This window comes from Primulina eburnea, chromosome 17, assembly GCF_022965805.1.
Source record: "Primulina eburnea isolate SZY01 chromosome 17, ASM2296580v1, whole genome shotgun sequence".
Lineage (NCBI taxonomy): Eukaryota > Viridiplantae > Streptophyta > Magnoliopsida > Lamiales > Gesneriaceae > Primulina > Primulina eburnea.
Window position 1 is genome coordinate 1,564,988 of NC_133117.1, and position 10,126 is coordinate 1,575,113.

At 32.1% G+C, this 10,126-nt stretch overlaps 1 protein-coding gene across 1 annotated transcript; it reads left to right on the forward strand.

The window, feature by feature from the left end:
* The first annotated feature begins 4,394 nt into the window (after positions 1-4,394).
* On the forward strand, positions 4,395-7,282 carry LOC140818291 (xylan glycosyltransferase MUCI21-like). Its single transcript, XM_073178215.1, has 3 exons — positions 4,395-4,836; positions 4,957-5,007; positions 5,766-7,282. Exons 1-3 carry the CDS (start codon positions 4,599-4,601, stop codon positions 7,046-7,048), a joined length of 1,572 nt encoding a protein of 523 aa, XP_073034316.1. The 5' UTR covers positions 4,395-4,598; the 3' UTR covers positions 7,049-7,282.
* Positions 7,283-10,126: the final 2,844 nt, after the last annotated feature.

Genomic DNA, 10,126 nt, shown 5'->3' on the forward strand with positions numbered 1-10,126 from the left:
TTTACAAAAATTTTTTTTTTTATAAATGTAGAAACTTTTTTTTACAAAGATTTCAATAGGATGTTACGGGCATCTCAAACCCAAGCAGCAAAATTTTACTGCTTGGGCTTCTCTAATGGTGCTAGCGCAGCACCATTCTTCTCTGCGCCACAAAGCTCTGCGCCAAATGTGGCGCAGCTGTTTTCTATTTTTTTTAAAAATTGTTTTTTGTTTTTTAATTATAAATATTTATATTAATATTTATAAATATTTTTTATATAATAATATGATATTACCATATTAATTAATAATTAGATATATTTAAATAATAGTATAATATTTATTATATTATTTTAATAATTAGATAATATTTATTATATAATTTTAATAACTAAATATAAAATCATAAAAATTAAAATATTTAATTATATAAATTTACAAAGTATTTTATAATAATTTTATAATTAAATGTCAAACACGCAAATTTATTGAATAATATTTAAACATTCAAGTACACAATTGAAATAAAAACACGAATTCAGATAATTTAAATGCAAATATAAATAAAATAAAAAAGCATATTATGAGAATATTCTTTTTTAGAGTAAGAATTGAAGTAGATGGGTTGGAGATGAATATTGTATTTGGTGCAGAAACTGCACTATTTTAGAGTAGAGTTGCTTTAAAATAGAGTTTTGGGTTGGAGATGGCCTTATGAGTTATGGGCAGCGCTACAGATTTTCACTTTTTAACCCGACTCGTCATCTTAAATTGGTAGCTTCGATGCTACATGTCGGGTATTGTCTCCACATAATTTGGATGGACAAGATTCACACACATATATAATTTAAAAAAATTAGTGAACCCATGTATGTATGACTAAATTTAGACTGTTGATTCTATCATGCCCTACATGTAGGATGAAATCAACCTCTTAAATTTAAGAAATTGACAGTCACATGAACTATAAATTTAAGAACAATAAGTCGTGAATTTAGCCAAAAGTTTGCCTTCTCTTTGTTATAAACCAGCATTTTATAACATTCCGTTCTCAATTAGCTCCACCCCATGACATTTCGTCCCTCTGGATTTCACCTTCAAGTTGACATTTTGTCTGCGTTTAGGAGTTTAAACTCGATTTTTTGTTTTTTTTTTCCAGAAAAAAGTAATCGATTATCGTCCAATTATGAACCAAAAATGGCTCAAAAGTATCGAGACAAAAGGGCATGGACCAATCAATATACACGTTAGAAATCTTGTCTATTGAGAACAGAGATGGTATGCTTTTTGGTTTTGAGGTCCCCTATAATTTTGGAAACTCAAAGATGAAATAGGTTTGTAATACGAAATAGCCCAAATTACTCTATAAAAAAAAAGGTGAACTCCACTCTCGATGGCCTCACACAGAGCCGTCCCAAACTCCGGCGTGAAAAGAGATAAATCAGGATCATGCACTGACGTGTCATTGGCTTGAGGACCGTTATATATCAAGTTGAGAGACTTTGCTTTCTTTTTTCAGTCTAAGTTTTGTCCACTGCCTCGAAGTAATGTCTAAGACCACACAGTATTCATTATTTAAGCCTATGTGACTGCCTGTCACCCAGTGGTACAGTTTGTAAAGAAAACCGAGTTCAGGGATTGTCAGAATACTTTGAGGATAATGTATTTTGTGAGATACGGCCAAAGTGCTGTTCTTGATTTGCCTAATAACGGTCCATTTGGTGAAGATGATTGGAACCCAGAATCTTGTGCTGGCACATGTGCCAACCCCTTCATATTTTTTTTATCTGTGCTTATTAATAATAATGTGCATATACTTTTCGAGAGACGTCTTTTTTTCTTTTCTTTTTAAAAATAAAAAAATATTACCCGTTAAGATCTGATATAACTCGTTTACGACCAACTTAACCAATCAGATCAAACGACACAACATAATCTGTTTGGCGCATGAAAACTTCTCAGAAGATCACTCATCTCAGTATTACTTTCACCCAAGAGTATATATTTTCGAACCCTGGTTCACCCCTCAAAAGACTAAAATATTGGATACATATATCAGTTAGCCATGAGAAAATGTTCCGAATTACAGAGTTGGAAATCTAATGTCACTTTGGAAATAGTAACCATCAAGTTTTATTAACTTTTGACTATGAACTCGTTCCCATAAATGAAGTCTGACCAATATCAACTCTTTCAAAGTTCAATTTGACAATGACGGCAATATATATTTAAATACATTAACATATTCAAACAGTAAAGAAATAAAATTGATGAGTGGATGAAATACATTGATCATATAATATGGTATTTTAAGATAAATATTAATTAATTATTAAATTTAAATATAATAAATATGTCAAAAGATATATTGGAAATTACATTGAGCCTCGTTCACCTGACATTGTGCCCTTGGGAACTGAATTTTAGTTAGGCGGTGAGACCATGCTTAAGATAATTGTAATTAATGCGTTTTAATGATAATTAGTATTTTTTATCGTCAGGCATATTTATTGAAATTTGTGAAAGTTGAGTCTTTTTAGTGTTTGTTTAATTACTTTTAATTTAAAAAATTTGACTGTAATATGACGCCGCCAAAGTTGGCTTTGTGCTCTCAGTTATTCTTTACTTTTAATTAAAGTTGCCACGTATTTCAGATTAATTAATTAATTTTTTATTTCTATTATCTTGAAAGAATTAAATTTTTTTATATAGTTTTAGGTAAAAAGTTGTGTTTGACGATTATATTTGTGAGACAAATATCTTATTTGAATAAAAATGAAAAAATATTATTTTTTATTGTGAATGGTAGGGTTGACTCATCTCACAGATTAAGATCCGTGAGACGGTCTCACATGAGACCCACTCATAGTTTTATTACAATGAATTTGTCATATTTATTCTTTTTTACCGAAAGATACGATTTACTCCTACAAAAAAATGAAAAAGAAACATACTTGCATGAGTAAAAAAATTAAATTGTAATATAAATAAAAATGGAAAAAAAAAAATAAGTTACACGATTAAAAATTGATTTTATTATTAACATGATCAAAATCAATAAAGTACAAATTACATGATACATATATATTAAATATAAAATAAGATTTAATATTTCGTCAATAATTCGATAATAGAATAATGTAGAAAATTTATCTTGGTATCAAATTATGGTTATTTTACTGGTTTTACTCAATTACACGGGTGTAAACACTAGTTAATTTAATTAGCGTAAAAAATATTATTATAATGTTTAACATATTAATTTTGTGATATTAATTTCCGATTCAACTTAACTCATAACAAATATTATTTTTATATCAAAACATTATTTTTTATTATTATAAATATAGATCAGATCGACCAGTATATCACAGGATATCAACTCATTTATTATTATAGATGAAATATTCAATAGTTAGTTCCCTAAACAATAAACATTATCGTTGTTATTGAATATGGTCTTCTATTTTAAAATTCTAGAAGGATGCAGAAATGTAAGACAAAGCCTATTAGAAAGATTATTTCCTTAATCTCAAATTCATAACATGTCATAGTCTACTTAACGCATAATTAATTACAAACTCTCCTTAGTCAATTTCATTAACTGTGAGATAAGAACTTCCCAAATTAACAAAATCATCACTTGGCGATATAAACTTAGGTAAAAAATTGTGTCAGACGGTCTCACAGATCGTATTTTTTGAGACAGATATCTTATTTTGGTCATCAATGAAAAAATATTACTTTTTATTTGAATATCGACAGGATTGATCCGTCTCACAGATAAAGATTCTTGAGACCGTCTCACAAGAGACATATTCTATAACTTATTGCTGATTATATTTATATATTATATAAGTATCACACAAATTGTTGTGAGACAATCTCATGAGTTGATTTTGTGAGATGGATACGTTTGAGAAGTGTTCTTATTTCAAATTAATCTATTAAGAAATATATATTATCTAATGACATTTGAATGTTACAGTTTGATAAAATAATTAATTAAGAACACACCTAAGAAAGATATAAATATATATTAATTTATAAAATCGTCATTTATATCAAATTTCAAAAATAATTAATATTTGTATTATATTAACAGTTACGTGCAGGAGTAGTACTCATGCACACTTGCCAATTGACAGGGGTCTAGACACGGTTTTATCTCGTATGTGGTTTTTAAAATGTATATAAAATTTAATTTAAATATATATAAAATTTTAAAATGAACATTTAATGATTAAAAATATAATTTATTCTCAACACGAAATTGTAGTTTGTAAAATATATTTCGATATAAATTGAAAATTTGGATAAAAATTAATTTTATTAATTATTGTTATATTTTTTATAAAATCATTTATCATTTCAACTCATTAATTTGAAATTGCTTTCTTTTCTGTAGTCGCAATTTCACACCTACGCGTAAGCACAAACCAGACCAACCCATCCTCTTTAGCTCCCTCCTCTTGCAGTGCAAACTTTTCATTATTCTTTCTCTTTCTTTGTGTGTATTCTTTTCTTCTTTATTGTTGTAAAGTTTCCTGCATCTAGCAAAATTTCCCCCCCCAAAAAGATAGAAAAAAATATAGTAGAGAGAGACGTGAGAAGAAGAGATGGTGAAATACCCAAGAAACAACCAGTTTAATCAGTGGAAAAGAAGCAGAGAAAACGTAGCTGGTGAAGAAGATGAATCTTGCCTCCACCCTTCTGGTTTAATCTGTGGAAACTCCAGCTGTAGCAACAGAAGAGCCAAACTTAAGCTGTTGTTTTTCATTTTGCTTTCTCTTATTTATGGCGGCTTGATTTTGGCACCCCAGTTTTTGTCATCCGGCTCCGGCTTCGCCTTCTTTTGTAAGGCTTTTCAAATGTTTTTTTTTTGGTTTTCTTTATTTTTAATGCTAGCTTTACATATATGCGTGTATATATATCTGTGGAATATTTGTTGATTTTCTGCGGCTTTGGTTTATGCAGACCCGTACGAAACTGATGTTAAAGGTTCCCTCTGTTCCTCTGTTCCTAATGGTGAGCAAACTATACACCCTGTTTAGGATGTTTTCTTGTGCCTGTGTTGGAGGGAAAGTTGGTTTGGGTTCATGTTCATGATATGGTTGGTGAGAAAGAAAGAAAGAATTGATTTTTACACCGATTAAAAGTTTCTGCTGCTCTTCATTAAAATTGATGAAAGAAATTCCTGTTATGGATATTTGAATTTTTTAAAGTAATCGTATAATTATATTTAGTATGCACATCGAGATTTACAATTTGCTAGGAAGGAGGTGGTTTGGAGAATAGCTTTTGTAGGAAGAAGATTCGAATTTTATAAGTAATAATAAATTTAAGTTTTGGCCATGGACCCGAATTCGGGGTCCCCATGTTTTCAAATTTTTTCTCCACCTTATTTTAATCATTTATATGTGTTCTTTTTTTCCCATTTTTTCCATTCCTGAGAAGAGATTATTTGTATGTATTGTGTTTGAGGTATTCTTTTTCTGTTTTGTAAAAAAGCCCGTTATTTTGGCCTTGTGTTGCTTGTGGGTTTGGAAGGGGGGAGGCGCAGTAATTGCGGTGGAGTAGGAATGAATATTGTTTACCCTATTGGTGAACATGTGAGAGTGTTTGGCAGTGTGTGTATCCAATTTATACCTCAATCCATGACTTTTCAGATTAGTTCTCACATCCTGTTGCGACAACACGGGTTTGCAGCAAAGGGATTGTGGGATTCTTGTTGATCTTACCTGTAAAATTTCCGGAGTTTCTCATGTGTGAGTATCTAAATGCAGGCACAATTTGCTGTGACAGAACTAGCATTCGGACGGATGTATGTGTGATGAGAGGGGATGTAAGAACCGACTCTAGCTCCTCCTCAATTGTTTTGTATCGTGGAAACGACGTTAGTGGTTACTTGTTGGCATTTTCTAATGGTTACCATGAGGAGGGAAAGGTGATTGAACATCAAAAGATTAGGCCATATACTCGAAAATGGGAAACCAGTTTGATGAACACGGTTGATGAATTAAACCTCATTGTGAAATGGGATTCGGGTATTCTCCATCACCAGTGTGAAATTGAGTACGATATTCCTGCTGTGTTTCTCTCCACCGGGGGCTACACAGGTAATCTTTACCATGAATTTAATGATGGGATTCTGCCTCTTTACATCACTTCTCAGCATTTTAATAAGAAGGTTGTGTTCGTCATTCTTGAGTATCACAACTGGTGGATCACAAAGTATGGAGACATATTGTCTCAACTCTCCGATTTTCCGGCTATAGATTTTAGTGGTGATGATCGAGTGCATTGCTTTCCTGAAGCTATTGTTGGCTTAAGAATCCATGATGAGCTCTCGATTGATGCTTCATTGATGGAAGGTAATAAGTCGATTGGAGATTTTCATGAACTTCTTGACCGAGCTTATTGGCCTCGGGTTAGAGATCTCATGCTAGACGAAGAACGGGATGCCGAAAGTTCATCCAAGAATCCAATACAGGTTGTGGTAGAAGAGAAACAAATTTCAGATAAACCAAAACTGGTCATAGTGTCAAGAAATGGTTCAAGGGCTATAACAAATGAAGACTCGTTGGTGAAAATGGCGGAACAAATGGGTTTTGTGGTTGAAGTCTTGAGACCACAAAGGAGCACGGAACTTGCGAAAATCTACCGAGTCCTCAACTCAAGTGATGTCATGATAGGGGTTCATGGTGCAGCCATGACTCACTTTCTATTCATGAAGCCTGGCTCGGTTTTCATCCAAGTCATACCCCTTGGAACGGATTGGGCAGCCGATACCTACTACGGGCAGCCGGCTGTAAAATTCGACTTGTGCTACATTGGCTACAAGATCTTTCCAAAAGAGAGCTCCTTGTATCACCATTACCCCAAAAACGACCCCGTTTTAACCGATCCAAGCAGCGTGAACCACAAGGGATGGGAATTTACCAAAAAAATCTACCTCGACAGTCAAAATGTAAGGTTGGATCTAAGAAGGTTCCGAAAACGCTTGCTTCGCGCCTATTACTATACCATCGCGAAAAAGAATGGCCGGTTGCGGTCCGGATCCCAGTGAAGTATCGATCCCTTTTATGCCTCGTCCTAACACATGCTATGCAGCAGTCCTAAATTAGTATAAAAATGGTTGTCATATGTAAAGCCTAGAAATCTTCTTTTGTATATCAAATCAAATAACAAAAAAAGAAAAAGAAACTAATTGTGCTTGGAGTACAGATTGTTTGTACATACGATCATGAAAGGAACTGCGGATTATTTTATTTTCATGTTAGAGATTCATAGGTGGTCTGAACTTCAAATGTCCGATTTATTTATTTAGTCCAATGTGACATAATTTAATTTTAATTAATTTCCAACACAACAAGTCGTCTATGATAATTGATAAGCCAATTATTTAATAAGCTTTGTTTATATAAAAACATTAAATTTTTTTGTTACATGCCACTAAACGATATTTCTATAAAACATACCTATGATGGCAATATGACTTTATTAAATCTTAGCAATGAAACAACAAGGTTCATGAGTTTTTATGTAACTAAAGTGGAATTCGAAATCTATCTAGCTTGAGTTTATAAATTTGAATTTATGAAAGAGCCCAAGAATCAAGATCAAAAAAAGTCGAAACGATGGATTTGAAATTTTTAAATCGTTTAAATGATGAATTTTAATAATAATTGTGATAGATTTTAAATACGTTCAAGAATTAAATATGTTTATCTATATCAAATGTGTCGATTTAATCGTGATCTTAGCTTGATTTAGATTATATGCAATTCTAATATTTGTAATATGGACGTGTTTTATTCCAAAAAAGAGTAGGTTTTTTTGAGACAGAGTGTGAGACATGTCAACCCTACTGATATTCACAATATAAAGTAATAATTTTAGCATAAAAAATAATAATTTTTCATGGATGATCCAAATAAGAGACTCGTATCACAAAATACGATCCGTGAGACCGTCTCACACAAATTTTTGCCTTCAAAAAATCACATACAAGTCAGTCCTAATAATAAGGATAAATATTTACATCGTTCTTTAGAATATCCACAAATATTATAAACGAAATTTGACATTTCTCAACATCATATCGATAAGGGACACAACATGACGTCATATCTTAATGATAAACGAAATTTGACATTTCTCAAAGGTTTTAATTAAAAGATTTCGAAAAGTTTGGCCTGTTCTCCAAGTATATGATAAAAAAAAAGTGGTAAATTTTTTTTTAAAAAATTTAAAATTGCTAGCTGTAGCTAAAGAGCCCAAGCTTCATAAAAGTCTTTTATTGTTCTTGAATGAATGCATTTTAAACAATGATTTGAAATCCGTGATTTGAAAATTTCTGGAGTTATGAATTTTAGATCTACTTCAATAATAATTTTTATAGATTTTCATAAAAATCTTTCTCCGAATAAAATATTTTATCCAAATCGTTTCAAATCCTAAAATATTCTTCGAAATCAAATATCTCAATTCAAATCAAATCTATCAATGTAAACATAATCTTAGCTTGATTTATATTATATCGAGCTGAATAAATAGCAGGTGATAGTCATAGATTCTACGAAAATCAAAATATACAAATTACCTAAAACTCATTCTAAACTACTAAAGTTTGACCAAAATAAAAAAAACATTTACACATAATATCCATTCGTGAATCAACCACCTAGTAAAAAAACGATCAAATTATTAAAAGTAAACACTAATTTTCGAACTTTTTAGAAGAACTAACAAGAATGGATATTATGTGTAAATGTAAACGATCAAATTATTAAAACTAAATACTAATTTTAGAACTTGTTAGAAGAACTAACAAGAATGGAACAATGAACAATAATAAAGTACTAATGAAAAGACTCACGGTGTGTCTTTTATCATCAACCTTGTCTAAACTTTTAGAACTTAGTTTCTTTCGACGTTTTGAAATTTGAACAGGCGGCGATTTGTTCACCACCTCTTTTGGGGACGATTCCTCCTTTTCCATGTCTGCTAACAAGGAAAATGGATTTCTAAGCGTTTCTTGGATGGCTTGTTTCTCGTTGATGTCCTTGGCGGAGTACATCGGCTGAGGGAGTTTTTCCTCCACGTCTTCGATTTGAACCGGCGGTGGTGAAGGTGTCTTCTCGATGCTGCTATGATCCTTCTTGGCAAGCAATTGTGGCGGGACCATGCAATCTCGAGTCTGCTGTTTCATGGTAGAATTGAAAGGATTAAGAGCAAGAGGTGGCGATGGTTGCGTCCTCATGATATGTCTCCGTGGCTGAGAAGAGAGTGCCAAGCGAACAGACGATGAATCAGTTGAATTCTCATCGTTGTTCGCAAAAAGCTTCATCCATCCTCCACCGTTTTTCGATTCAGACGGTGGAAGAGATGGCAGCGGTGACATCCCCTGCTGCATGCTGTTTCGTGGCGGCAAAGAAGGCCACTCATCCCCCAATACCACTTCTCCTTTATTAGTTTTAGAAAGTGGAAAAAGAGGGAGAGGCGGCGGCGACATCTTCTCGACTCTGATCTCTTCCTCCTCCATCACCTGTTCATCCTTCACTCCCACGCACACAGAAAAGGGTTCTTTATCTTGTTCTTCAGCGCGGATAATCTCATTTTCTCGCTCAGAAAGTGGAAGAGGATGAGTGAATGCCATTGTTTTCAAGCTAAATACTCTCCAGTGTATACAGAAAATATGGCGGAGTTTGGTTCTGTTCAAGTATACTATGAAACGTTTTCAGTATACTAGGGTTAAAATTACTGCGTAATTATGCTAATCAAAAAATTAAAAAAGAAAGTTAATAATTTTTGAAATTCTCGGAGATAAGATATGATGAAAAGATAACCATTGAATATAAAATTGAGTAGTTAAAATGTATTTTTGGAATTATAAAAAATTGTAAATTAATATCAGATAAATTATTCACAAATCATATAATTTCCTCGATCCAAATACCACATTAGCTTGATTTAGATTACATTGAATCAACATATTTTATTGGAATCTAAATCAAATTACGATGGACATATCAAGGAAACAAATTAATTTAGGGGTAATTTTTTTTTTGGTATGCAAAATTAAGGGGTTGTATTTATTGCAGATATTTATTGACTTTTTTAAATAACAAATTTTTGTGTAATT

Excerpts from the sequence above, each read along its gene's own strand:
- LOC140818291 (XM_073178215.1), top strand. The coding sequence starts at position 4,599 with ATGGTGAAATACCCAAGAAACAACCAGTTTAATCAGTGGAAAAGAAGC. Across the intron at positions 4,837-4,956 it reads CTCCGGCTTCGCCTTCTTTT|ACCCGTACGAAACTGATGTT; the intron begins GTAAGGCTTTTC and ends TGGTTTATGCAG. Across the intron at positions 5,008-5,765 it reads CTGTTCCTCTGTTCCTAATG|GCACAATTTGCTGTGACAGA; the intron begins GTGAGCAAACTA and ends ATCTAAATGCAG.